This window comes from Coffea arabica, chromosome 1e (assembly GCF_036785885.1).
Source record: "Coffea arabica cultivar ET-39 chromosome 1e, Coffea Arabica ET-39 HiFi, whole genome shotgun sequence".
Lineage (NCBI taxonomy): Eukaryota > Viridiplantae > Streptophyta > Magnoliopsida > Gentianales > Rubiaceae > Coffea > Coffea arabica.
The window spans coordinates 53,055,357-53,082,058 of NC_092311.1; the positions used below are offsets into that span (position 1 = coordinate 53,055,357).

The 26,702-nt window shown below is 38.2% G+C and overlaps 5 protein-coding genes across 12 annotated transcripts; 4 read left to right on the forward strand and 1 right to left on the reverse strand.

Annotated features, from left to right (window-relative positions):
* Positions 1-4,486: 4,486 nt before the first annotated feature.
* Positions 4,487-10,226, forward strand: LOC140003662 (probable galacturonosyltransferase 6). Its single transcript, XM_072064000.1, has 9 exons — positions 4,487-5,003; positions 5,123-5,154; positions 5,707-5,748; positions 5,848-5,998; positions 6,094-6,161; positions 7,081-7,313; positions 7,835-8,192; positions 8,809-9,330; positions 9,697-10,226. Exons 1-9 carry the CDS (start codon positions 4,892-4,894, stop codon positions 9,970-9,972), a joined length of 1,794 nt encoding a protein of 597 aa, XP_071920101.1. The 5' UTR covers positions 4,487-4,891; the 3' UTR covers positions 9,973-10,226.
* A 1,145-nt stretch (positions 10,227-11,371) lies between these two features.
* On the forward strand, positions 11,372-12,329 carry LOC113715630 (photosystem II reaction center W protein, chloroplastic). Its single transcript, XM_027239887.2, has 2 exons — positions 11,372-11,574; positions 11,895-12,329. The coding sequence occupies exons 1-2, from the start codon at positions 11,481-11,483 to the stop codon at positions 12,203-12,205; spliced, it is 405 nt and encodes a 134-aa protein (XP_027095688.2). The 5' UTR covers positions 11,372-11,480; the 3' UTR covers positions 12,206-12,329.
* Positions 12,330-13,609: 1,280 nt separating this feature from the next.
* LOC113715635 (uncharacterized) lies at positions 13,610-16,615 on the forward strand. 3 transcript variants are annotated; one of them, XM_027239923.2, is made up of 8 exons: positions 13,610-13,869; positions 14,359-14,499; positions 14,635-14,730; positions 14,997-15,084; positions 15,543-15,627; positions 15,743-15,806; positions 15,899-15,988; positions 16,183-16,615. In XM_027239923.2, exons 2-8 carry the CDS (start codon positions 14,389-14,391, stop codon positions 16,228-16,230), a joined length of 582 nt encoding a protein of 193 aa, XP_027095724.2. In that variant the 5' UTR covers positions 13,610-13,869; positions 14,359-14,388; the 3' UTR covers positions 16,231-16,615. The 3 variants fall into 3 exon arrangements, with proteins under 3 accessions (XP_027095724.2, XP_071920108.1, XP_027095709.2); XM_027239908.2 differs by lacking the exon at positions 13,610-13,869 and adding an exon at positions 13,877-14,049; XM_072064007.1 differs by lacking the exons at positions 13,610-13,869; positions 14,635-14,730 and adding an exon at positions 13,876-14,049.
* A 1,317-nt stretch (positions 16,616-17,932) lies between these two features.
* On the forward strand, positions 17,933-23,310 carry LOC113715659 (glutathione reductase, chloroplastic). 6 transcript variants are annotated; one of them, XR_003454049.2, is made up of 11 exons: positions 17,933-18,399; positions 18,704-18,929; positions 19,043-19,321; positions 19,417-19,593; positions 19,865-19,918; positions 20,010-20,158; positions 20,320-20,383; positions 20,455-20,625; positions 20,722-20,856; positions 21,573-21,665; positions 23,141-23,310. XR_003454049.2 is itself a non-coding variant. In XM_027239933.2 (10 exons), exons 1-10 carry the CDS (start codon positions 17,963-17,965, stop codon positions 21,612-21,614), a joined length of 1,734 nt encoding a protein of 577 aa, XP_027095734.2. In that variant the 5' UTR covers positions 17,933-17,962; the 3' UTR covers positions 21,615-21,848. The 6 variants fall into 6 exon arrangements, 1 of the variants encoding a protein (XP_027095734.2); XR_003454042.2 differs by lacking the exon at positions 23,141-23,310 and adding an exon at positions 22,706-23,099; XR_003454045.2 differs by lacking the exon at positions 23,141-23,310 and adding an exon at positions 22,718-23,099.
* Positions 23,311-23,379: 69 nt separating this feature from the next.
* Positions 23,380-26,687, reverse strand: LOC140013844 (phospholipase A1-Igamma1, chloroplastic-like). Its single transcript, XM_072064030.1, has 2 exons — positions 24,589-26,687; positions 23,380-23,983 (listed from the first exon to the last, which is right to left on the reverse strand). The coding sequence occupies exons 1-2, from the start codon at positions 25,938-25,940 to the stop codon at positions 23,743-23,745; spliced, it is 1,593 nt and encodes a 530-aa protein (XP_071920131.1). The 5' UTR covers positions 25,941-26,687; the 3' UTR covers positions 23,380-23,742.
* Positions 26,688-26,702: the final 15 nt, after the last annotated feature.

A 26,702-nucleotide genomic window follows, 5' to 3' on the forward strand; every position in this document is an offset into this window, starting at 1 on the left:
AAATAATTCCAAATAACTTACAATCCAAACAGAGGTTCTTGTGAATCGAAAAATCTTTTCAGTTGAATACTGGTTCAAAGATTTAATAATTTTTTAAAATTTATTTTAGTATTAAAATTTTAAATAAAAATAAATTATTTATTTTAGAAAATAAAAATTTAATAAAAGCTTGTTAAATCTCCTGATTTTTATCGATTCAATTGATTTTTTATCGAATTTGATCGATTCAATTGATTTTTTAGATTATTCATTGAACCAGATCGAAGGCACGCCCTATCCAATTTTCAAAACATTAATGAATAGTGACTCCAACCGATCACCTTTGGATTGTGATATTTGAGATTTGAGGTTTTCTCTTTTGTTCGAGGGCACGCCATAGGAACAGCAGCAGGAGGGGGCAATGAGAGCTCAAGAGAATGTCTTGTACAACAACCTTATTAATTCCCCTGTTGTATTGGGATTCAAATCCTCAGCAATCACATATGCAATTGTGGCATGCGGTTGATGACAATAGATGAGACAATGGCCTTGTTTTTAGTTGCTTTAGATTTTTTTCAAATCTTATAATAAAGTTGGTTTTAGACAATAATTAAAAATAGCAAAAACTACTCTTTGGGTGATTATAGATTTTAGTTTTTTTAGTTATTAAAAAATCTATAATTAGAATACAAAAGGGATTGAGAATATCAACAAAAATTGATTATTCAAAATCAAAATCTATAATCAGTCAGAACAAGCCCATTGACAGTTTAAATTGACGGAATTAAATGTAAAATACAAATTTCAATGGGTCAAAAATGAACTGTTGTATTTATTACATGCTGCTAAGGCGGCTTGAGGTTTTCTTCGGCCCTTTCCAATTCACGCCATATGAGCGGATAGGCTGGTGGTTTGGATGGATAGGGCCTGGTCGGTCCCATTTGAATGGAGGGGCGAAGAGCCTGTTCTGAGTTTCATCAATCTGGGCCTTCAAGAGGCTAAGCATTTGTTGGTTTTGTAAAATGCAAGCGGATTCGACTTTTGGGCCTCTTCCAAATTCTCAGATATCCGTAATTCTTTCTTCTTTTATTGAATAAAACTAATTGATGAATTTTACTTACTCGCAAATATTCTCCGGCAAGTACCATAAAATAGCATTCCAAGGGCCCGGTGGTCACCACCAAGCCTTTAAAAGTCTTGGTAGTGTGGTTGCCTCCTTTAAAAAATTGTCACAATGTGTGACGGTTTTAATTGGTCATTGAACCCAATGAAGTCTTTACTCACATCGAATCTTCCTTCCCCTCCCCCTTCCCCCAGATTAGGTTGCGACAGGAAAAAAAAAAGAGAACTTGTTTCAATTTCTCTAGTACATAGGGGAAAAAAAAAAATGGACCGGCTGCATCTCCAATAGTAGTTCGAACTTGTTTTTTGTAACCTGTTAATCCAGAAACCATCTAGTTTGCGATACAGAAGTCATTAATTGTGGTCGCATAGCCACAATTTGACATACCTAAGACTGACGTAATTAGTAAGTAAGAGAATGGGGACCCAAAAGTAAAATAGGGAGAGAGCATTATAAAGATCCATGTTTGTTAGTGTGTGTTTCTTGTAATCCTGAAGTCAATATCTAATTATGGACCGTTTGAGTGTGCGTGTGTGTATCATTTTATTCGAGCCAACTCCGGAATTGCTGCTAGTGCGGCAACCTTTGGGTCCAAATAGTAGTTGAGAATTAGAAAATGTAAGTTGGAAAACAATAATGTGTATTGTTCTGAATCTCAAGTTCTTCACTTTTCCCCGTGTATAAAGTTTGCAATTTTCTCTTCAAAGAAAAAAAGATTTAAGTATAAAGTTTGCAATTCATAGTTCGAGGAAGCAAGATCCTGAAGAATGAGCCAACGCAGCGACAGCGTATAAAGCCTTGGCGGCCGGCTAAAGCCGCGATTTAATTATTTCTTTCACACTTTTCCCAAGTCTTTGTTTTTTTTTGTTGGACACCATATATCTACATTTACTCTATACTAGGAGAGGACCTGAAGATATTTAAGAAAAATTCGGAAAAAACTGAACCACCACTAGTTCAGCCGCTAACAACATTTTTTAAGAAGTCTGCATTTTGAAAATGTGGATAGAGAGATATGATTCTTTAATCTACACCTTACTGTAGAAGTTGTTGGTTTCCTCCAAGTCCTATAACTATGATTTTGATCCCATGATGCCACTATGCCAGAGACCACCGGATCATGGTGATGAATGTCCATTTATTCTTCCACATGTTTCAGTTCTATGTAATTAACTAAAAAACAGTCCAGCATTTTTTTTTCTTTTTGTTATGCAGAAGGCCGTTCTCTTTTTTTTTTTTTTTTTTTGAGAAAAGGAAAAGTACAGAAGGCCTTAAATTCATACTCCCTCCCTTTTTTTATAACTGACGTTTAAGAAATTTGCTCTTAAGTACTTTTATCTGTCGTTTTACTATCCCCATGCAGCATTAATTATTTTTTCACAATTTTACCCTTTTATCTCTCTTTTCCAATACAGGGTTCTTAATTACTACTCCTAGTTAGTTTGCATTGCTTTTGGCCTAGTAAAACAGCACCATTTAGTACTCTAGTGAGAGAAAATATGGGTGAATTGGACAATTAATGAGGGTACAAAAGGAAAGTAGTGTATAGATTTAAACAATGAAAAACTTTTCTTAATTGGTGTGCAAAACCTTAAACGTCAGTTATAAAAAAAGGGAGGGAGTATAATCCTGGCCAATCATCATCGCCTAGCAAATAGTGAAGGGGAAGCATAAGAATTAGAGAAGTAGTGACAAGTGAAAGCAATCCAGATGTGATGGTCTAACAGACATGTCATGTAAAAGTCTGAGCAGTGTTTTTTATATAAAAAAAAAATGTGAAATGACAAATCAATTGCGTGAACAAGTGTCACGTGAGATTGAGAGCCAATTAGATTAACACTCAAACTCGTAATGATTGAGGACTCACTAGCTGAATCGAGGTGGTGGAGGCAGGTCAACCTTTTGATTAATTATACTCCGGAAATAGTGCGAGAAGAGTGCAACTAATTGTGGGTCCCGGTATCGCACTTCCTAAACATGTGATTGCTCAGAGACCTTAATCAATTCGCAGCTTTTAACTGTTTCTATGCCCTGTGATGCTCATAAATGCGTAGACAACAATGGCCTTTTCTTTTTTTTTTTTTCCTTCTTCCAAAAAAATTTAATTAAAAAAAAAAACAAAATAAAGCATCTCGTGCATATGCATCGCGGCTGAACCATGCTTGAAGCCATCGCAGAACCAGAGCTAAGGATTTGGGAGGGTAAGATTTATAATAAAAAAAATTGAGTAGCCCCTGAAGTGTTATTTTCGTTGTTCATTTTTAGCCTCCATCCATTTTTTGTCTCCAAATGATTTTTGAATAATTAAAAGTGCATAAGTTAAGCACTTCTAGTCATTCTGGACACAACTCCAATTGGAATCAAAGGGCATTGTTGTTTAACATCTGCCCTTTTCCTTTTTCTCCATTTCATGCATCCCATCGAAAATCAAGTAAATTATTCTAAAGTTTAGTTTGCATAAGGGGTGTCAATTGGACGCTTATGAGGTGTTATATATATTTTTTATACAATTAAAACTAAGTAAAAAAAAAAGTATTCAAATGCAAGCCAAAAAAAATGTGTTTTTGTCCTTTAATATGATAATTTTAGTAAAATGAACGCTTACTAGCAGGCAAAATAATAGTGGAACAACTATAGATTTAATTAGCATAGATGTCACAAACTTATGAGAATTTTGAGAAACCGTCTCTTTTAAGTTAGTTCCATAATCAAATAGCTTAACAAGTAATAAGGTGTGTCTAAAGGATGTTCATAGGGTAATGACACTCGCACGTTAAAATGAATTTCGGACGTTGATATTTTTAAAAATTAATATTAATTAGGAAAAACATATAAATGTAATATAATAATAGTTACCGTGTGAATTTACGTGATATGTTATGTATCATTTAAAAAAGTTCCAAATAATATGAGACGGATATGGTTGAGGTAATGATGAGAATCATTCTATTATGCATTACAAATTTGGAAATGTATAAAGGAAAACTAGCCTTGTTTGGATTGCTTGTTTCCGTCGGAAAATATTGTCGTTTTCCGTGATCACATTTTCCTATCACATTTTTCTCTCACATATATCAAATCGCTACAGTAATTTTTCCATGAAAAATCACAAAAAATACAATCCAAACACAATCAGTTAATCTCCGACATTAATTACAAAAAATATATGAAAGCGAAAGAAGAAAAATCGTCCATAATCTGACATTTGATGAGGAATTAAAGTAATATAATAAATGCAGCATCCATGATGTCCCACTGTGCCCCATCATGTCCATACTCATGGTATCATTATTCCCATTTCTCCAAGCAATAGCAAAAACGGACGCCAGGAGGGTTCTCACCCGGGAAGGAGAAGGTATATAAGACAATTCTAAAGTCCAACTGCTTACTGCCAATGAAAACCCAAATCCGCCCGCCCCTATAAGTAAGTTAAAAAATTAAAACAAAATCTTCAAACTCATTCCTTTCCTCCTTTGCATTCACGAACATGGCACCTCCTCTCTCTCCACCTTCTCCGCGTTCCATCTGATATTTTTCTCTGTTCTTTTTTTTTTTTTTCAAGAAAAAAACTGCAAACACAAACAGACCGTACTAGTCTAAATATTATCTTTACCTTAGCGATCCACAGAATTATTGAATACACGAGAAAAACCCCAGTCCTTCTCCTCTTTAACGTCTTCTTCAACCGCTACTTGACAGCAGTGATCATTGTGCTCGACGATCTTATCATTAAAGTAGCAGTAGAAATAATTTTCCAATGTTCGGGTTTAATTACGTTTGCTGATATTGATGAAGCATTTTCGTCGATGCTCGAGGATTTTGATCCTCTCCTTGCTCGTCGTTACTGTCTTCATTCCAATCGGTTTACTTTCTCATCGACTGAAGCACCTCAACGCCGACGGTGATTATCATTCTTTTCATACTTAATTACTAGCGGTTTTTTTTTTTTTTTTGATGTAGAAATACGTAAATAGAGATTTAGTCTCGGCTTGTCTTAATGATTTCTATGCTTTGTTGTAGCTTCCGGAGGATTTGAAGATTTGTCGATAATTGTATGTATACTCCTTTCTTTGTTTTTTATCTCCTTCTGCAATAACATTTTCTTGAGACAAAATAATTTACTAATTTTGGAGGAAAGTAAGAGGAAAACATCACTGGAAGCATAAAAGGAGTCTCCTCTGTCAAGTAGATTAGGTTCCATTTTTGTTTCTAATATTTATTGTTGTAAGGCAGGAAAGGAGACTTGGTGGAGCGGAATTTCTATTCTTATATATCCTGAGATTCTCTGCCAAATTAATTGGAACTAATTTTATTAATTTAGTCGCGAGAGTTTGATTTTTCTTAGGCGAGAGGAGATTTGCTAAATTGAACTAACTTTCCTTCTTCATATGTATTTTCTGAACACTTGTAAAAGGAAATACCAACGTCATAGGCTTATTTAAAAGGAAATCAAGGATAATTTACAGATTTTGATCCTTTTTTCACTGCGAATATTTTCTCAGCAGCTTTTCTCCGTGGGTAATGAAACATATGCTGTTCTTTTATCATTCCTCAAATTGTGATTAAATATATTTTTTTGTTCTTTTATTATTCATCTTGTTCAGAAACACAGGACAGAGGCTCAAAAACTTAGTGCAATTAAAGAGGTAGTCGTTGCTGAACGGATGTGCTTTTTACTTTAATTTACTTTCTGTACTTTCTTCTGCAAATTTTTTACACGGAGACTATTTACTTTCGTGGCTTAGGATGACAATGAATTTGTTAAAGTGCCAGTTCAAGAGGTTTACAAATACTCAGATCATATTTCTGCTGTTAGTTTGAGCTCTCCTGGCGAGAACAATAGTCTTAGTGATCCAGGAAATGGTGTAGGTGTCACTTATTTGTCAGAAAGAAATGGTTGGTACTGCTGAATTTTCTTCTACTTGTTTTTTGTTCTCTAATTGCTTCTTTTGGATCAATGTGCTTATGTTATGGTCACATTTCAAGTTCAGGAACCAGTGATGAAGCAAAAGAAGATTATCATCAAAGTCAAGAGGAGAAGTCACTGTCAGGAGTTAAGGTATTATATCTGCTTGATATCAACTGGCATAAATCTATAAAGCTATTACTTGGAGTGTGGAGTTTCTGTCATATTTCTGTTGGATACAGGGACAGCTAATACCGAGTAAATCTCCGATGATGTGTTTAAGTTTCAATAGTTTAGCAGAATGAGTTCTTACTGCTGCTGCTGCCTTTTTTTTTTTTGGGGGTGGGGGTGTTAGAAACAAGTGTACGGATTGTTCTGAATGTTTTGGCTATACATGTGCCATTGGAAAGATTTTTGTTCTTACTCCTGTTATTGATCCAGGTGTCTCTTGAAGTTGTCCACTCTGCACATTTCATTAGTTACATAGATGTACTTTTGTATTTTTTGGGTCAAAGGAGAGGCATACATGTTTTTTCACTCAAGTTAAAAGCTGGTCATCACCTTGTTTTCTTGAGTTAAAAGTTTTGACAACATTTGCTCTACGAGTTATATAAAAACTGGATTTATTAGTTTTCAAACAGCTTAGTTGTGCTTTCTGTCCTTTTTAAACGACACGTAATTTCTGATTCTCATGAACTGCTAAGATATCTGGAGCGTTTTCTGTTATATATATATATATATTAAAATGAGGAGTTTTCTGTGCTTTGTATGTTGTTTTTTCAGTGGTTGACGGGCGGATGACGGAATGGAGTTGTGTGTGGATTTATCATATGAGTTTATGTATTTGCTATTTTGGTTGAATAGAAGTGATTTGTGTTGAGATAATAAGCTTTCAAAATCAAGGACTGAACTCTCCTATGTAATTTCTTCTATATTTTATCCAACTTCCTTTTATCTGCTCTATATTCGATAAGAAATTCCTTTTTTCTCATCAAGCAAAAAGAGACAGCTTTCGGCAACAACTTGTTTTACTCCTTGCTCTCTACTTATCTGTGTGGTTGCTTTTTTGTAGGATCGATCAACACCAACAAGGATCCAACAACATCAGACTGTTCAAGTCGGTTCTCGAAGGGTACATGATGAGAAGGTGAAACAGATGAAAGACCAGGTGATTAGGGCTAAGGCATACCTAACCTTTGCTCCGCCCAATAGCAACTCTCATTTTATAAAAGAGTTGAAATTGCGAATTAAGGAGTCGGAAAGAGCAATTGGTGATTCCACCAAGGATTCTGATTTGTCTAAGAGGTAAATATTGAATTCCTTTATTATTTCTTTGGCCTTTTATTCCATTTATGGGAAATTTTATTTTTGATACAGCAGAAACCTTTTTGCTTATATTTCAGAAAAATAGACTAAAGCAAGGAATTGAATGCTACAAGAGTCAACCTGTATCATACTAGCCAAGCCATGTTGTAAAAATACAGCTAAAAAAACTATTCTTGGCAGAATATGCATTGATCAAAATTTTTATGTAATTAATATCCAAGTTGGATCGAACCTTCTGAGTTGATTCATCCAGATACCAATTGATGATCATGAGATACTCTGATTTTCCATGTCAACATGCTTATATTATTTATAGTGGATTGAAAATTACCTTAATCTTCTACTTTGTGGAGCTTTGTATATTAAAGTGGTATATATTTTAATTCTCAGCAATAAGCAGGCTAGTTGATATTGATTGTTAATCTCTGAAGTATCTAATCAGAAAACCACATGCTATCTTTTGAATGGGTGAAAGTGTTTTAATGCTTGGGTCATCTCAGGGCATTGCAGAAGATGAAAGCCATGGATGCTACCTTGCTAAAAGCAAGTCAGCTTTACCCTGATTGCTCTGCCATGGTGAAAAAACTCCGTGCCATGACTCACAATGCTGAAGAACAAGTTCTGACACTGAAGAATCAAACAACATTTCTTGTTCAGCTTGCTGGAAGGACTACCCCAAAGGGCCTGCACTGCCTCTCCATGCGGTTGACTGCTGAATATTTTAGCCTGCAGTCTGACGAGAGGGAGCTCCCTAACCAACATAAAGTCCATGATCCAAATCTCTTTCACTTTGCTGTTTTTTCAGACAATATTTTGGCTTCTGCAGTGGTTGTCAACTCAACTGTTTCAGTTGCTAGGGTGAGCTTTCGTGCGTCAAAAATTTTGTACAAGTAATCTTAGTTTGCTCAAAATGCATACATGCTCTGTCTCTCTCTCCCTCTCTCTCTCTCTGCACCACAGCCACACCTGCACCTACGTGGAGGCAAAAGAGAGGCTATCAGGCATAGAGTTGGTGCATTTTGAAAGGCAGAATGGGCATATCACTAAGGACATTTGCATCCTTGATCTCGTCATGAAGTTGTAGTTCTTCTAGTAGATGTTCCTTGGATGAATGCTTTAATCTAGGGTAGACAATTGTATTTCACCTTAAAGGCCATATTTCTTTATCTGATACTCTAGAGGTTGAATTTGGTCTCCAGTATAATTTGTTCTTAGTTAGCCTTTTTTATGTGAATTATTGTGTTGAATGAATCACCAAGGTGAGTTGTTTTTTCTAACGTGTGTTCATATTTAGCACTGCTTTTGTTGCTTGATTGTGGTATATGGTTGTATTATTTAAGGAACTTTTCTATTAGCAGGAAGAAATGGCACTGATGTTTGAGTGGAATCATCCAGTTATGATTTGTTGCTAATGTTTGGAAACTACTACTTTGTTATAGTTTATTGAGCAAATTGAATTTCATGTACTTTACAGGAACCAGAGAAGGTCGTTTTTCATGTAGTGACAGATTCTCTTAACCTCCCAGCAATGTCAATGTGGTTCCTGTTAAATCCTCCTGGGAAAGCAACAGTCCAGGTCCAGAATGTGGACAACTTTGAATGGTTATCGACCAGATATGGTGCTGTTTTGCAGAAGCAAGACTCCCTTGATTCAAGATATACTTCTGCGCTGAACCACCTTCGTTTTTATCTTCCAGATATTTTTCCTTTCCTGAAAAAGATTGTGCTTCTTGATCATGATGTGGTCGTGCAAAGGGATCTAACTGGTCTTTGGAGTTTAAACATGAAAGGTAAAGTTAATGCTGCTGTGGAGACTTGTCAGGAAGGCGAGCCTTCTTTCCGTAGGATGGACATGTATATTGACTTCACACATCCCCTGGTGGCCCAAAGGTTTGATGCAAATGCATGCACCTGGGCATTTGGGATGAACGTGTTTGATCTGCAAGTATGGAGGAAACGGAATTTAACTGGGGTCTATCACAAGTACCTGCATTTGGTAAGGAGATTCTGTGCTTCTTGTACTGTAGCTTGCTTATGGTTTTTGTTGGCTAATCATTCTTGTCAGACATGGTAGCTCGTGGACTATTCATCTTTAGTTACCCATCTCTCTCTCTCTGGGACATTAGTTCAATACATTTAACCTTCCTGCCCCCATTTGTCAACCGCACTCCCATTCCCTTTTGGCCACCAAAAGGTATACCCGGGAAAAGGACTTTGAGACTGCAGGCTGTTGGTATGGAAGGATCCAGACAATGTTGTTTTCTGTTCTTACATATGAATGAATATATTGTGATGTGGATATTTATGATATAGCACCAAATCTTAAGCACTTCTAACGCATGTATGGCTATTGTTGATGCAGGGAAACAAGAGGCCAGTGTTTAAAGCTGGTAGTTTGCCCATTGGTTGGATGACTTTCTACAAACAGACAACAGCTTTAGAGAAGAAATGGCACATTCTTGGGTTGGGTTACGATTCTGGTGTCAGGTTGAGTGACATTGAACAAGGAGCTGTTATTCATTTTGATGGAATAATGAAGCCATGGTTGGATATAGGTCTTGATAAGTACAAGCAGTTTTGGAAGCGCCACGTCCTGTACGATCATCCGTACCTCCAACAGTGCAACATCCATGCGTAACCGGATATCACACATTAAGTTCTGACCGTCTTTCTTAATCACGTGATTTGCTTCACAAAAGGATACAGGTCCCCAATTCTTTCTTAATTCTTTCATTTTAGCCTTGTAGATTTGAACTCTATTTTGTTTTTCCAGGCTATAATTTTAGAGAATTGAGAGTAGTTGAGCAATAATAGGATCCAAAATTTTTTTGTCTTGGACAACTTGTGTATATAGCTGATTCTTAAAACGATATCACGTTCATTGCTTCTGAATTTCGAGGCTTACACATTGTATACGCAATAATTTTCTGCCACTTTAATGCCTTCCCATTGAAGGATGAAATTCAACATTTTCTCTGCTGCTGAACAGGGCCACTGCATGATCAAGTAGATGCTATCGCGAAAACTATAGAACCTCGTGGAAACCCTATATTCTTGCAGAGTATATACATACATAATTAAAAAATACAGTTTCATTTCGAAAAAGGGCTATTGAATTAATTGAACAAGGAAACACGAAAGGAATTCAAGTGGAAACTGCAGCTACAGAAAAGAAATGCAAGCGCGTGATGGGTCAGAAAAGGAATGGTCAGTTCATAGCTGCATGTTGTTCAAGTAAAAGATGTTGTTGCCTTGCAAGATGACACGAGGCATTACAATTTAGATCACATAAGAAAGATTTTCTTCTTTTTGTTTACGAGTGGTGGTGGAACAAGTTCCAATAGAGTACCCAATCCAGAGGGGCTTTGGACTAGATGGATGTAACTAATTTGAGCATGGGCCTCAATGAGTGTAATCCCTAAATTTCCCATCAGAAAATGGGAATAGTTGGGTATGAATGAGATTTTATTGAGACCCATTATGACTCACAGGGGCTCAATGGATAATTAAGTCTACTGGGAAACAAGACAAGGTCTACCCATTCATAAACTAGGGGCAAAAAACCCCACATAAATGGTTTTTCCTAAATTTCTCTTCTTTTTTGGTATCCTTTTCCATTTGGTTCGTTGCTTCGGACCTTCAATAGGCACAAAATCGACGCGGGGATGTGCCTAGGTTTGGGATATGGCCGGGTGTGCCATGGACTCAAGGAAGTTCGGAACCGAAAGGCTGGATTCCTCCCAGCGTGCGCGTGTGTGTCCGTCATCCTTTTTTCAAACATTGATTGGGGTTCATCTTTTCAATTTTCCTTTTTGTTTTTATTTTTTGGCAAGTCGATTCGTGTTTTCATTTTACTTTTCCTGTTAAAATGACTTTTTATTTCATATATAAAACCATAATTTTTTTCAACATAGTAACAGATAATGTCACACGTGGCAAATTTTGGTTGGGTTTTTATAGATGAGGGGCTATCTGCGTATCCATGCTGTGTGGTTCAGCCGCGGGCAGACCTGTAAATGACAACCTGTTTGCATCAATGTTTAGTAATAAACAAAACTTGATACGCCTGCTTGCAACTTATACCTGAGTCCCAGTGCAACTGAGAGGTCTGATCATCTCAAACTTCCCCTGTAAAAGAAAAGAGAAATGGCCTCCATCACTGCTTATACTACAACCTCGTCAGTGGCATGTGCTGCTCTTATGCCCAAGGCATCCATTGATCGTCCCGCGTGTGCTCTTGGTAAGGTTCTTTGCTTCCCAGTCCTCATTATTAATTTTGGTCACATCTCCGAGAATTTTGGTCGTATCTTGATCCTGATCAACATTGAAAAACCAATTAGTGAGTTTAAGGTCTCCAAAGTGTACCGTGTTTCCTATTTCAAGTCTTGGTTTCATTGCGACTTGCGAGTCTGAAATTTGAATCACATTTAAAAAAGAAAAGAAAAGAAAAGAAGAACTAGTGAATTAGTGCATCCATATTCTAGCTTTCTTGGAAATAATCTGTCCAAAGAGCGTAAATTAACCATAAGCCTTTGCGTGGCGTGAATATCAATGGATCAGGATTGCCAGCGATGACAAAGATGGGAAAGGTGAGGTGTTCCATGGAGGGAAAGTCAGGAGCGGAGGAGAACGAGTCAAAGTTGGGGATGGGTGCATCCTTGATTGCTGCAGCATGTGCTGCAACCATGTCAGGCCCGGCCGTGGCACTGGTGGATGAGAGGATGACCACAGAAGGACTTGGGCTCCCCTTTGGCTTGAGCAACAACCTACTTGTTTGGATCCTTTTGGGTGTCTTCGCTTTGATTTGGTCCCTCTACGTTGTGTACGCCAGCACCCTTGAAGAGGACGAGGAGTCTGGATTGTCTCTATAAACTCCACAACTCTGGTCTTACCAAATTTGTGTAATACTACTTCCATTTGATGGTGTTTCTGTAAAACTTTTGTTTGGATTGGTATTTATTTTCCCAAATATATTTGCTTACGTCATTATTACAATTTTCAATACACCTTTTTACCTTCTCAATTACTTTTTTATCTCACATACATCACATCACAAAAAGCTACAGTAAACATATCTCAAATAACTTACAATCCAAACAAACTAACAGTATTTGAGTTGCCATCTCCTCCTAGCCTTGCTATCATAAATTCATTTGCCTTTTTGTCGTGGTTGTCAATCAAAACCTACTAAAAAAGCTCGAGTTACTGCCAAAGCTAGCGGAGCTAGAAAACTTAGTGGAGATGGAGTGAGAGAGTAGCGATTAATATTTTTTTCCCTTAAAGTAAAACAATCAAGAGCAAAAGTTTATTAAGGAAGTGAATAATGAACACTGGTTCCAGATATTGCAACTGGCAAGATTTAATCTTGCGGGGATATCCAAAAAAGACTTCTTCTGCCGGAGAAAGAAAGGGGTAGTAACAAATGTGATATTCAAGGTTCTCACTGAATGCGACAAATGACAATAACAAAAAAAAAAAGGTTCTCACCCCCAAATAGATTAGGATAAAGTAGGATATAGATAAAAGGACAATGACTCAAAAAAAAAGAAAAAGTTTCTCACCGAATGCAGACTTCGTCGCAAATTTCAAACCTTCCAATTTTATTTGTTGTAATGGCAGAACAATTTCAGCAATTCTTGTATCAGGACAATCAGCGGCCCGGGCCACATGGAGTTCGTATGCAAGTTCTACACATACTTGCACTATATTCACTTAACGGGCCAGTGGGTAGCTCGGTTAGGACTGATCGTTTGTCTTTATAGCAAGGTTTTAGATTCGACACCCACTTGTTATCGTTGCTGAGCATTTTTGGGGTGAACTCTGCCAAGTCTAGAGGGATTAATCTGAGTGATTCCGGAATACCCCTCCAAACCGAAAAAAAAAAAATTTCATTTAACGGCTTTTGATTTTTAACCAGAAAGAGAGAAGGGGGGGTGGTGGAACACTTAAGTGGCTTTCAATTTTTAATCACAAGAAAAGAGAAATAGTTGGGTTGGATGGTAAAATAAAAATTAAGACTTCTCACTTATTTAAAAAAAAAAATCATGGAAGAAAAACTATGTACATCTACTTACAAGCGCAGAAGCAACAATCATTTGGTCTCTTGATTACTACCGAGAGTTAAAGAGTTTAAATCTTATCTCCGACCATTATTTGTGATTTGTCACTTTTAATGGCTTTCTTTGATGAAATTGTAAAAATGTTATCGTTGCAGCAAAAAAAAAACTTACAAGTGAAGAAGAAAAAATAAAGTTTACACTTATTAATCTGAACCGTCCATTGAAACAAATCAAAAAATAAAAGTTCAACCGTCAATTGCTTAACAGTGGCAATTAACCCAGGTTGTAACTTTTGATTTTATTGCCTCGCTTTACTGCTGCTGCTGCTTGAAGTTCAGGTTCAAGTTCAAGAAGGCCAGCCTAAACAAACAGAAAAACAACGCTTTGGAAGAATAAAAGGGCATTTGGGTTCCTTGAAGGCTTGACCCCCAACTCTGCAGTCTGCCCGTTCTCTATCCTTTAGGAAACCACTCAAGGTGAGTTGGTCAAATCGCTATATTCTGAAATTAGAACATCATGTTCGTTGCTTTTAGCAGATATCCGTGCTGTTTGCTCCAGTCACGAGTTGGAATTGCGTTTAGATGGTGACATTGATTGTATGCTTTCTGCTTGAGTTGAACTACGAGATGCCCAGGACATGTTCGATTGTTTGCCAAGTACATGCTGAACGTGCTAACTCATCCTTTTCATACCCTTTTCTCGTTAACTTCCAGAATCTGCCTAGCTGTCCTCCAAATTCTCATTCCAGTAACAACTCACAGTTCATTGGTCAAATCATGTATTGAGGCTTAAGCGGCCGGAATGTAGCATGGCTTTTCTCTTTTTTTGCCTTTTATCTTTCAAAAAAGTTCAGAAGTTTATTGCATGGCGTTTCTTGGAGTATCAATCATGCATTTACGTGTATGGCAGGTTTATGTCTTTTCTGTATATGATGAACTCCGCTAAATATTTCTCATTCTCCCTAGGTGGAAATTGCAACATTGGATCAACGTGAAATGTTCTGCTTGAGCGAGATTGAGCACACGTTGCGATTGCCTCCCCATCTCCTTAATCTTCCTCTTGCCGAAGCAATTAAGGGAGAACTCGAAGGTCTGTTTCTAGACAAGGTATGATGGTTGCTCTCCTTAGTTCTTCCTTTACTAGTTTTCCATTTTGGTTTCTGGTTTTGGACTACAAAGCATATGATATTTTGCATAATTACCTGAAGTGCCTCATGTTATATGTGGTGTTTGTTATCCAAGGTTATTGCAAAATTGGGGCTTTGTATATCTGTGTACGATATTAGGTCAATTGATGGCGGCTTTATCTTTCCGGGAGATGGCGCTTCAACTTATACGGTATTTCTATTGTGATATATATTACGATCTTTCTCTCAGTAATTAGAGGACTGTTTTTTATTGTTACTATCTGGTCTAGGTAATATTACATTAGCTAAAGAAAATTCACACATACGCATTACTTTTATCATGCATACATCTACAACAAAACTGTACGCATGCATGCTTGAAGGTGCAGCTCAAGACAAATAAATATTTCATTGTCAGTTTGTTGGACAATCCAGTATTTAATGAACTAACAAATACAGGATCTTGGTTTGTGTCAGGTGAAGTTCAGACTGCTAATGTTTCGCCCCTTTCTAGGAGAGGTTATTTCCGCAAGACTTAAAGAGTCTTCCTCCACCGGTTTACGCTGTATGTTTTAAGATTACTTTATGCATATTGAGCATACTGATTCTCGGGACAATTTTTCCTATTCTCAGTTGTTTTTCTGAGCATAAAATAGGCACTTGGAATGGTGGCTCTAATAACAGAATAGAGTCTAAACTGTCACAGCAAGTTGAGATCTTGAAGGCTTTGATGGAGCATTTATACGTTGTAATGTGCCGCTGAATGTATATTGGCTTCATTTTGGTAGTAAATTAACTCGTCGAGTTTTTGAATCTCATAGATATTTTTCAATCAAATAATCATCTTAAGGTATGATCTGCTTGTTTGAATGAAAAGCATGTCATTTTACATCTTGGTTGGAGGCATTCCTTCAGCTATTCTCTGTGAAGATCAATTTTATTCCTAGGGCTTCTGTTTTCTGCAATTACTCAGGATCAACTTTTCATGAGTCATGACTAATGACTTGGAATTTGTGCTCACAGTATCACTTGGATTTTTTGATGACATATACATACCTAGAGCTTTGTTACCAAGTCCCTCACATGATGAGCCTGATCCAGAAGATAAGTGAGCATACGATCTAATTAGTACCCTCGAGGACAGTATTCAGTTGATTATCTTCAATACCATGAATTCATTATGAAGCCTAACTCCCCTACATCTGTGTCAATGCCCATCACAGGAACCAGGTTAGGTGGATATGGGAGTTTAATGAACAAAATTACCCTATCGATGGCATGGATGAGGTTTCTTTTGTATTTTGATGGTTGTCACTTGCCAAATATTGGTTGAAACTCATGCAACACACTTTGAATTTGATTCTGGTGGTTGACTGCAGATTAGATTCCGGGTTCACAGCATTCAGTATCCTTCACTGCCACTGGAGCAAGATGATGGTTCAAAACCTTTCGCCCCTATGCTGATCACTGTAAGGAATCCATTCAACTTGGATTTTTGTATTACGGATTTCATGCTGGTGATTTTCCTTTTTGGTTTACTTTTCGTACCTTGATTTTCTTCTATTTATGGCCAACAATTTTCTCCAAAAAAATCCTGTCTTTTGCACATGCAACACATGCAAGTAACCAGTGGATTTGAATATCGCTGTGTTGGTATTAACAGGGATCACTTGATGCTGATGGTTTGGGTCCCATTGCATGGTGGGTTTAACATGCTCTGGGGTGGTGATCTTTTATTGTTAGAAGAAGTTTACACAGTCAGTTGATTACTCAAGCAGCAAGCATGACCCTTCTTATATCTCTACATGAGGACATTGAACAAGAGTGCTTTCGTAGACCTTTTTAATCTCTTGTCATGACTGTCCTTTAAAGCTGTCTGTCCAGTTTTCCCTTGTATTTGGGGTTTGTGTTAGGCTCGAGGGAAAGATTACTTGCATTCATAATTGGGGTTGCAATTCGTTGAGGCAGGAAAAGCAAAATAATATATCGTTTACTACGGAAACTCTTAACCAGAAGTTCGTATGTTAATTGTAAACTATGGGATTATATTTCGCGTTGCTGTAAGTGGTTTGATTTTGATCACTAGTTCTGGTTCATTTCACGTCTCCATGCAGAGTTTTGTTTTCTTGTTTCTGTTTTTGTTTTTTCCAGGGAGCAGAAAAGCAGGAAAAGAAAATAATACCTAATAGTTTTATAACCAAAACAACATAAAAATTGGTCTATAAAAAATTATCTTTAATTCCTTTGTATGGAGTGTTAATGACAATCTGCCCTAGAAGTCTCTTCCAGTTGAATTGCTGTTGCCTTGGCTATTGTGTTTCTGCATTAACATAATTTTCAACTTGATTGGCATGAGCCTCAGGTGAGGGTGTTTCATGTTCATTAGTTGAGAACTTTCCAAATCCTCTTGGAACCCCTTCAGTTGTATCTTGGAACTTGTCGAAATTGTGGTGAATTTATTGAACAGGGTTTTTTTTTTTTTTTTTTTTTCATAAAATGCTTATCTAACCGAATATGGATAAAAGTAAATTTTATATACACTGTCACTGTATGCACTATCACCGTTAGATTCGTGATACATGTGCAAAATTTGGATTTCAAAATTAAATTTTGTATAGTTATCATTCATCTAATATTGACAGTGTAAGAAAGATTAATACGATAGATAATGTATATGATTAAGATTAAATTTCCTTTCATTTTTTTGGCATTAACTAGCAGAAGAAAAATTAAGCTGAGCATGAGAGTTGGCTTATCATACCAAAATAATGACGGTCTGTTTCGTTGCATATGGAGATCAACTTGATCACTGTGTGATGTTACACTAGTAGAATGTATTCCATATGTGTGAAATTTAGATTTTTAAATTTAAATTTTGTACATTTAATCATATTTGTGCGTGTAAATCTATTAGTTTATTCATTGTTAATGTAGATTTGAAACAAAAAAAATCTTGTAACATGTATCGAAAAGCTTATAGGACTAATTCAATGTTTGCCAGTAAAATAAAATGAAGAAAAAATTACTTGAACAGTCATTAAATTTTTTGAATAATAGAGTTTTAGCTACTTAACTTTTAAAAAGTATGTATTTATCCATTAAACTATTAAATGTATAAATTTCGGGTTATTTCATCTGTTTTTATCATTAAATCTGTCAGATATAAGATTAGATTCGCACGAGTCACAAAACATAATCAAATCTAGCAGATTTAATGGTGAAAATAAACAAAATGACCCAAAATTGATCAGACTTAATGGTAAATACATGGTATTAAAAATTGAGTGACTAAAATTATAATATTCAAAATGTTCAATGGCTGTTCAGATAATTTGCTCAGAGTGAAAACGTGAGCACAGAAGTGGGATATGATTATACAAAGAAAAGAAAAAATGAAATTGAAAGGCTGGCAAGTATAAATTGGAGTTGTCCGCCACTGTCGCATGAGAACCTCCTCCTTGGGAGTTGGGAGCAAGGATAGAAGAAGAGAAGAAAAGCGGGGAATGGCAACATCTCTGAGTACACCCAAGCTAGGCACTACCCTCACTTTCCAAACCCTTTCGCTCTGCAAAAAGTTCCCAAATTTTCCCTCCTATCAATTCAGAACCCTAGACGTTGGCGTTTTTCTCTCTAGCGGCCGATGGAGCCACTCCTTTCTACGCTGCCGCCCCATCAGCACCACTACTCCCCGGGCCGAATCTACAAATGGTGCTGGCTCCGAGCCAGATCGTAACTACGACTTTGACCTCTTCACCATTGGCGCTGGTAGCGGCGGTGTCAGAGCTTCGCGCTTCGCTGCCAATTTCGGGGCTTCTGTTGCCGTTTGTGAGCTTCCTTTCTCCACTGTCTCCTCTGATATCACCGGCGGCGTCGGCGGCACGTATAGTTCCTCAACTTTTTCTTCTTATTTTCCGCTAAGCAATTTTAACAGCGTACCATCTTATGTCGATTCTGGGATCATCAAAGTGCATAGGCTAGGCTGTTTTTGAGTTGTCAAGCATTTTATGCATTTTAACCAAGGGTATGGTTGATACTCTTGTTTAATTGATTTTTTATATAAAAGGGCAGATTTTGATTACATTTTGTAGATGAGAATGGCTGTAATTGTCACAAGTGTGTCTAGCCGATTGACCATAAATACTTTGCTTGTTTCCTAAATATTCCTGGTTAATTTCTCACTAAAGGTGTGTTCTTCGTGGATGCGTACCGAAGAAGCTACTAGTCTATGCGTCCAAGTATTCTCATGAATTTGAAGAGAGTTGTAGTTTTGGATGGAACTATGAAACTGAGCCCAAACATGATTGGAGTACCCTGATTGCGAACAAAAATGCAGAATTGCAGCGCCTAAATGGCATCTACAAGAACATTTTGAAAAATGCTGGTGTCCAGTTGATTGAAGGACGAGGAAAGGTTGGGTGATCTTCCGTGCTTAGCTCATTTTTTTGGAGACATTGTTCCTGTCAGACACTATGATTGTTATTAAAAGGAGTAAAGAACTAATTTGGATGGCCTTCTATGCGCAGGTTGTGGACCCTCACACAGTGAATGTCAATGGAAAACTCTACTCTGCAAAAAACATACTTATTTCAGTTGGAGGACGCCCATTTATTCCAGATATTCCTGGAAGTGAATTTGCTATTGATTCTGATGCAGCCCTTGATTTGCCATCAAAACCCACAAAAATTGCAATAGTTGGTGGTGGATATATAGCTGTTGAGTTTGCTGGCATTTTCAATGGCTTATCAAGTGAAGTCCATGTATTTATAAGACAGAAGAAAGTCTTGAGGGGCTTTGACGAAGAGGTGAGGACATGGCATTAGTTTTGGAGCCTTTTATCTGTACTTCATCCCAACATATTTACTGATATAGCAGAGCTCTTCATTTTTGAATTTTGCAGATCAGGGATTTTGTTGGAGAACAGATGGCATTGAGAGGAATTGAGTTCCACTCCGAAGAGTCACCTCAGGCTGTTGAAAAATCATCAGATGGCACGTTCTCTTTGAAGACAAACAAAGGAACAGTGGACGGTTTCTCTCATATCATGTTTGCAACAGGACGTAAACCAAATACAAGGGTTAGTCCTTTGTTCTGTTTGACTAACTATTCTATCTGGGACTGCAACCTTTGGGAAATGGGATGGCAGTTTGGATGTTGCCTGTTTGTTGTCCTTCTCTGGATTATTTTTGTTGTTCTGTTTTTTTTATCTCTGTTCTTCATAAACATGGATGCTTGCAATGGGAAGAGTTAAAACCTTTACTTTCGGGAAATCAGCTAGCTTAGAAGTTGCATTAGCTAGCTGTGAGTGGAATTTAATTTAGATGTTAAGCTATTGACTTGCATGGCAGAATTTGGGACTGGAGGATGTTGGAGTCAAATTGACAAAAAATGGAGCAATTGAGGTATTTTATCCATGTTTTCACTGTTTTCTTGCCCCCAGTATCATATGCCTATTCCCAAGTGCATATAGGTAATTCTTGGTTTCCTCATTAGGTTGATGAATATTCCCGTTCGTCAGTTCCATCAATTTGGGCTGTTGGAGATGCTACTGATAGGGTAAATTTGACTCCAGTCGCCTTAATGGAGGGTGGGGCACTGGCAAAAACTCTTTTTGCTAATGAGCCAACAAGACCAGATTACAGGTGCTCATCATGTCTTGTCTCAATCTCTTTGGTGGGTTCTGAATGTGAATAATCCTCGGAAAAAAGGCATATAAAGTTGATTTCTGTTCGTGCTACTTTGGTACTGCTATTGCAAATATGCTGTGTGCCTCTCTAACCAGGTTTTTCTTTTCTTTGAGCAGAGCTATACCATCTGCCGTGTTTTCACAGCCACCAATTGGGCAAGTTGGTCTCACTGAAGAACAGGTTGGCAAATTTTGAAATTACGTGCAAAAGCTACGATTGTCTGTTAAATGTAACTTGTTAAGGTTTTACAGGCCATAAAAGAATATGGTGACGTTGATATTTTCACAGCAAACTTCAGGCCATTAAAAGCAACTCTCTCTGGTCTTCCAGATCGAGTTTTTATGAAGCTTATAGTATGTGCAAAGACAGACATTGTCCTGGGGTTGCACATGTGTGGAGATGATGCCCCAGAAATTGTGCAGGTTGCTGTCGTCCTTTGGTTACACCCGCTCATCTTGATAATATGTTTCATAGAGGATCTATGGATGATATAATGTGGTTCTTGTATGAAACTCCAGGGTTTTGCAGTGGCAGTGAAATCTGGCTTGGCAAAATCAGATTTTGATGCAACAGTTGGTATTCACCCAACAACGGCAGAGGAGCTTGTCACAATGAGGACACCAACACGAAAGGTTCGAAGGAGTGTGCCTGAGGTCAGTCTTTGGCTATACCTTAATCTGGATCAAATTAACTGCCCTCCCTGATCACCTTTTTATTAGACAAAGCCCTGATCGGTTTAATTAACCTCAGATATTTGAGATATTTACCTTCCTACTCTTGCTAACACTCTGTCTATTATGTAAAAATGAAATTTTGAGTATACTGTTATTAAACAAGAAATTTACCAAAAAATAAGTATCTTAAAATAACAAGGATCCTCTTTGTATCGACTCTAGAGATCCCTCCCCCTTCCCCCTCCACACCAAAAAAACAGTCTTGGTTTAGGCATTATAATTCTAGCAGCTGTTTTACAATGAAAAATGAGTATCTTAAATTACAAGGATCCTCTTTGTCTCAACCCTAGAGATCCCTCACCCCTCCCTTCTCCACACAAAAAGAACAAAGTCTTGGTTTAGGCATTATAATTCTAGCAGCTGTTTTACAAGGAGTATCTTAAATTACAAGGGTCCTATTTGTCTCAACTCTAGAGATCCCTCCCCCATCCCTCCTCCACACAAAAAGAACAAAGTCTTGGTTTACGCATTATAATTCTGGCAGCTGTTTTACCAGAATTTACGTTTGGCACCAATTAGTTGTTACATTTTTCTTGTGCAGTTTGCTTCCAGCCTAGAACCAGTATTTTTCTCATTGCTGCTGCTTTCTTCTGAGCCTTAACTTATACAATTGAATTTATGTTTTCATCCCTCAGGGAAAGACAGACTCCGAGATTAAAGCCGCTGCTGGAGTTTGAACTAGTTGGCCAAGCAATTTGTGCGATGCATAACATTCAAAGTTTGGAGGGGTAAGAGCATGGTTAACAAATAATCTTTTTGGGTTGTTGATGCTACTTTTTTTCTAGTTTAACCTATTCATGTGTTTTCCTGTTTCCGCACCTGTGTTTCTTTTATTTGTTCTTTTTTTTTGGGATGGAAGTGAAACATCTTACTATTGAGAGAAAAGGGTATGGTGTAGACATTTTTTGTCACTTTTTGTTTTTCCTTATTTACCCTCCCACTAAAATGCTAATTAGCAGAAACCTCCAATAACCACCAATAACTTCTTTTTCCTTTTCTGTTTAACAACACAAAAAAAAAATTCACATTACACAACCTAATAAAACCTTTTAATAACTGCTTATTGTTTTTCCTTATAATTTTTTTTAATTTGAACACGCAAAGGGCGTGCATTTCCCACTAGTTACATTTAAAAGAAGCGGCAAAGCTACTGTTTTAAATCATATCTATCATTTTTCCAACTATGCATAACGTCATGACATTTTGTTGAATGTTGAATGGTGATCATTCTTGAAAATGCTTCTGTTCTGCTATTGATTTCCAGCTGACGCTCTCAGCTGATTAGGGAATCCAATTTTTCCAAGTGGTTTTTTATTTTCTTAGGTTGTTTTGGAAGCTAATTGAAACTCCTCACAACCTTTTGAATGGTGTAAAATGAGTGCAGCTAGACAATTATACTGGAAAAGTTGTTCCTGCTCTCTAATTGGGATTACGTCATGTCATTGTCAAAAACTTATGAAAGTAATGGCGTTCATCTTCTTTCACTTAATTTACCCGCATCCAGAGGCCACTTCGTTATTGCGGACAATAGTTGTTAAATGGAATTCAGGGTTAGGGAAGGAAAAGGTTCAACATCTTCTAGTGTCCTTGATCAGAAAATATTGATGATCACTTCTAGGTCGTTATGGTGTAGGAAAATGGCGAAGATCATGATGAATATCAGCACTCTAGCACCTTCTCCACTATGTTTATATACTCGAATGAATAATAGTTCTACAAGTGATGGATTTTATTTTTTTTTCCTTTCCATGTCCTTGTCATTCTGGAGTTAATCTTTCAGACAAGGAAACTTAACAGTGCCTGGTGGATATAGAAAGTACGGAAGTCATTCGCAATCAACAGTTGGCGTGGAAGTTTTATGCATGGCAGATCCGTGAGATCTCCCCTACATCACGTTGTACATAAGATGTCCCTGACATGATATTATTATTGTCTGGAGCAGCCACGATGGTGGTGAAGTCAACCGGTGTTTGTAGATTTACTTTGTTGAATAATTTGCAAGATTGCCTGCAAATAGAGCAGTTAATAGGTTCTCTTCCCTTTGGTGATTGAGCTAGGAACGAAATTTATAAAGGACTTGTTAAACCAGATTTCGTGAGTGTATAAGAACGGTTCTGTTACAAGTGTTTCTTTTATATTTAGTAAATTTTCTAGTGACGGAACGTGATGGCGTAACCTATTGAAATGTGGCATTTTCTGGCAGGGCTCATCCTTGGAGTACCCCACGGAATTGCCTAGAAACAATAATGGCGGTGTTCCTTTATATAGGCCCTAGATTTTCAATTCACGTACCATGACATGAGAAATGTACGCTAATATGTATTTGATCATTTGTTCTCGGTAGTGTCTTTTATAGTGTCCTTTATTGGTAAACGAACCCATGCAAGCCCACGACTGGTTTTGAGGTTGCGGGATGGATCAAACTGGATGATGTCGACAAACTAGATGTAATTACTGGCCTTTGACAGGACGGGCTTTATAAGGCTCAAGGCAATTTTCAGGTCGAGCGATACCTCAAATTGGTGTTTATTCGTGGATTAATTTGACGTACACTGGTTAAGATAAGATTATACCTTTTCAAGTATGCTACTGCATCTTGAACAAGATTTTATTCAACATGCGATCATTCGTGCGATTTGATTTTCTAACGCTGGAGGAAGAGCGGCTCATCAAGAATTTAATCGAACTGTGAAAAGATCACACTCCGGTTTGAAGAATCAGAGCAGAACTTTTTCATTTCTCTCCTTTGACAAGTCTCTGACCTCCGAAGGCTAATCAAACTCCGGCAAATTATACAAACCCATGCTAATTTGGAAGACGGCTAAGTTGGCTGAGATGAATGTGGATGTCCCCGGGGTGATCATCGAGCCTGGGGCGTTCTGCTTGGACCCACCGGCCCTCCCTGTTTCTTACCATCCCTTTGTTCTCAACTTGCCTCCAATTCGGTGGGATACAGTGGTGATCCTTTAAGAAATCGCACGCCTTATTCACCAGAGCAATGTCCCTTCCACTCGCAAGCACAAACCTTTGCCCTTTTCCATGGTATCTGCATCACACAGTAGTATTTGCGTAGGCAAAACGATGTGGAAAGCTAAAAAAAAAAAAAAAAGGAACTAGAGCTTGCCAAGTTTTTCCAACCCCAAAAAAATAAAAAAGCCAATAAAGCTATGGTTCCACCAGGTCAAGACGCAAATAAAGATGCTTTAAACATGGATGCCTGCAATCTTTCACTTTCAATTGCCGGACCCAGATCGTGAAAGCCCTTTTGGACGATATGATATACTACTACTCTAATTCTTTGGTCCTCCGACTGATTGAAAATGAAGTGGTTCTCATCTGAAATGGCATGTATCTATGCCACGACAAATAGCAAATATTATTAATATCATTGCTAAAATTTGGCTCTTTTTGTGTCTTTTCCATTTACGATGACTTCATCCCTGTATTTTGATTGTTATTTTTAAGACTTGACAGAAAAATAACCAGTCAAATGTGTATTTCCACGACAGGGAGGACTTTTTCACCCTAGCTGGACTAGCCATTAGTCTCTAGTCTTGTCTTGGCCGCATTGGTACGTTGTTTAATCGCACCATGAAGTATGAATGCATTATTAAGGATCACAGCAGGTGGAAACTAGAAAGTGTGACTCACCCATCAAGCAAGTGCAGATGAGCCTCCAAGTTATGGGCACAGACGGGATCCGTGGTAGGCTTGAGAAAGGGAGAGTTGTTGTGATCCAGGGCCAGCTCCACACCAACGTGCGAGTAACTCCACGGCAATCCCTCCGCCAACTTCATAACCACCGGCGGCACATTTTCGTTGAAAAACAAACCGGGAGACTTGGGCACCACGTCGTGAACATTGACCACCCTCAGGACTTTTAGCCCGAGCCCTTCCACTCTTTGCTTAAACCTAACATTCCCGACTCTTGGGCCTGAAAACGAATACACGCAAACCGGCACTCCCCGACTGTCTCGACCAACGTTTATCCCCGTCTCAACGATGTCGTATCCGCTCAATGTCGCCAAAGCACTCCCCAAACTGTACCCCGTTATACTAATGCTCAGTTCCTCCTCCTCGTCGGAATACATTTCTATCAATCTTTTGACCTCGGTCAGAATTTGCTCCCGTGCTGAGAACTTGCAGAAGCGGCAGCTCTCGTCCTTGTCAGTATAGAGATCCAGGAATCCCGACTCAACCTTCACAGTTGGATCGGGACACGGAATTTTATCAGATGAAATTGGCCTGAGGAAGTCCATCATGTCAGCTATCCACTCCAGCCGGGTGACTGTTCCCCTCCAGGCGATGCATATGTCGCGCCGCCCTAACTTCCTGGAGGTTTCGTCGTTGGACACCGCCACATAGCCTATCCAGTTTGCATTCTTGCTCCAGACTTTAGGCCATCGGGATTGCTTGAAAAAATTTGGGAGATTAATGTTAGATGTCGCGTAGAGGTAACGGGTGACGTCGTACCCGTACTGCAGCATTTCCAGCTCCTCGAAGAACTTTGTGCGGGTGAATTTGCAGCTTCCGCAATATATGGAGTAAGGATCAAAGTCGAAAGCATCGTAACAAGCCTGAGCCATCTCTCCGTAACGGATTAGCTCAGTGCGTAAAAGTGGATCCATGGGATCAAGCATGCCGACCCAGTCATTTTCGCCGTGCATGTCCCTCCAGCAATCCGCTAATTTCGTTCCAATCTCGGCAGCGAGTTGGTTGTTAATGTCATGACATTCGTCCAGCAAACTGGTTCCTTCTTCCAACTCTGTAGCGACGGATGAGAAGTGCGATTGATTAGTTTTAGAGGTGGCTCGTCCGAGCACCAGAGATGCGAGCTTATGATTCCTGTTGCTGGATTCTTTGCGCTGATACTGCAGCTGTTTTTTGCAGAAAACGGAATAATAAAGTGAAAACTGTCGTGGAGTTTCAAAGGCAGCGAGCTGTAATACATCTTGCTTGAAGGAAACTGGAGGCGTCTTGCAGTTGCATAGGGAGAGAGCCATACTTGGCTGATGAATATTCAGCCTCAACAAAAAGGATGATGGAGCGCGGAGGAGTAATCAATACTACTACTAGTTTTATACTACACCTGATATGGTTGGAACTTGGAACTTGGAAACTGGAATGGCTGGCTGGATGGGGTTTGAGTACACTTCAGATCAGTGACACATAAATACAAATAAAATTAATTAGTGTCTGATCGGATTCTATGCATACACATATACATATACATACATACGTACGTACGTAGGCCAATCCTATGCAAGTATACAACTAACGTAGTCTATAGCATTCATCATCTGGTTGGATGATTCTCAACGCTTCAGCACTAATTATCTCTTTATAATTCAAGTCCTCGTTTGGAGTGAGACTCTTCCATGATCTTCAAGAATCCACCGAGGCATTAATTAGTATCAAGGAAAATGCTCGTTAACTTGCTCCCAATGTCGAATTTAACTCTAAAAGAGTAACTTTACTACGCGCATCCATTCCTATGGAGTCAACTTTAGGAACATCATCCATATACCATTACAGACTCTTTTGCGATCAAAGTTGCGAAATCCTGAGGGTTTATCACCATGCTGATGCTGCTTGTCATTTACGGAAGGTCGGGGGATGATTAATTGTGGTTGCTCACGGTCATGGTCCTCCCCCAGCTAGCCCATAATGTTTGCTGGAGCATGCGTTGGACCTCTACTATGCACTTTCTTTTTTCTGTTGTTTGATGGCTATCTGTCCACCTTGTCAATGAATTAGCTGACAAC

Excerpts from the sequence above, each read along its gene's own strand:
- LOC113715635 (XM_027239908.2), top strand. The coding sequence starts at position 13,975 with ATGGTGACATTGATTGTATGCTTTCTGCTTGAGTTGAACTACGAGATG. Across the intron at positions 14,050-14,358 it reads CATGTTCGATTGTTTGCCAA|GTGGAAATTGCAACATTGGA; the intron begins GTACATGCTGAA and ends CATTCTCCCTAG. Across the intron at positions 15,085-15,542 it reads TTCCTCCACCGGTTTACGCT|TATCACTTGGATTTTTTGAT; the intron begins GTATGTTTTAAG and ends TTGTGCTCACAG.
- LOC140013844 (XM_072064030.1), bottom strand. The coding sequence starts at position 25,940 with ATGGCTCTCTCCCTATGCAACTGCAAGACGCCTCCAGTTTCCTTCAAG. Across the intron at positions 23,984-24,588 it reads CATCTGCACTTGCTTGATGG|ATACCATGGAAAAGGGCAAA; the intron begins GTGAGTCACACT and ends TGTGTGATGCAG.
- LOC140003662 (XM_072064000.1), top strand. The coding sequence starts at position 4,892 with ATGAAGCATTTTCGTCGATGCTCGAGGATTTTGATCCTCTCCTTGCTC. Across the intron at positions 5,749-5,847 it reads AACTTAGTGCAATTAAAGAG|GATGACAATGAATTTGTTAA; the intron begins GTAGTCGTTGCT and ends TTCGTGGCTTAG. Across the intron at positions 8,193-8,808 it reads CAACTGTTTCAGTTGCTAGG|GAACCAGAGAAGGTCGTTTT; the intron begins GTGAGCTTTCGT and ends TGTACTTTACAG.
- LOC113715659 (XM_027239933.2), top strand. The coding sequence starts at position 17,963 with ATGAGAACCTCCTCCTTGGGAGTTGGGAGCAAGGATAGAAGAAGAGAA. Across the intron at positions 19,322-19,416 it reads TGAGGGGCTTTGACGAAGAG|ATCAGGGATTTTGTTGGAGA; the intron begins GTGAGGACATGG and ends TGAATTTTGCAG. Across the intron at positions 19,594-19,864 it reads GACGTAAACCAAATACAAGG|AATTTGGGACTGGAGGATGT; the intron begins GTTAGTCCTTTG and ends CTTGCATGGCAG.
- LOC113715630 (XM_027239887.2), top strand. The coding sequence starts at position 11,481 with ATGGCCTCCATCACTGCTTATACTACAACCTCGTCAGTGGCATGTGCT. Across the intron at positions 11,575-11,894 it reads TCGTCCCGCGTGTGCTCTTG|GATTGCCAGCGATGACAAAG; the intron begins GTAAGGTTCTTT and ends TCAATGGATCAG.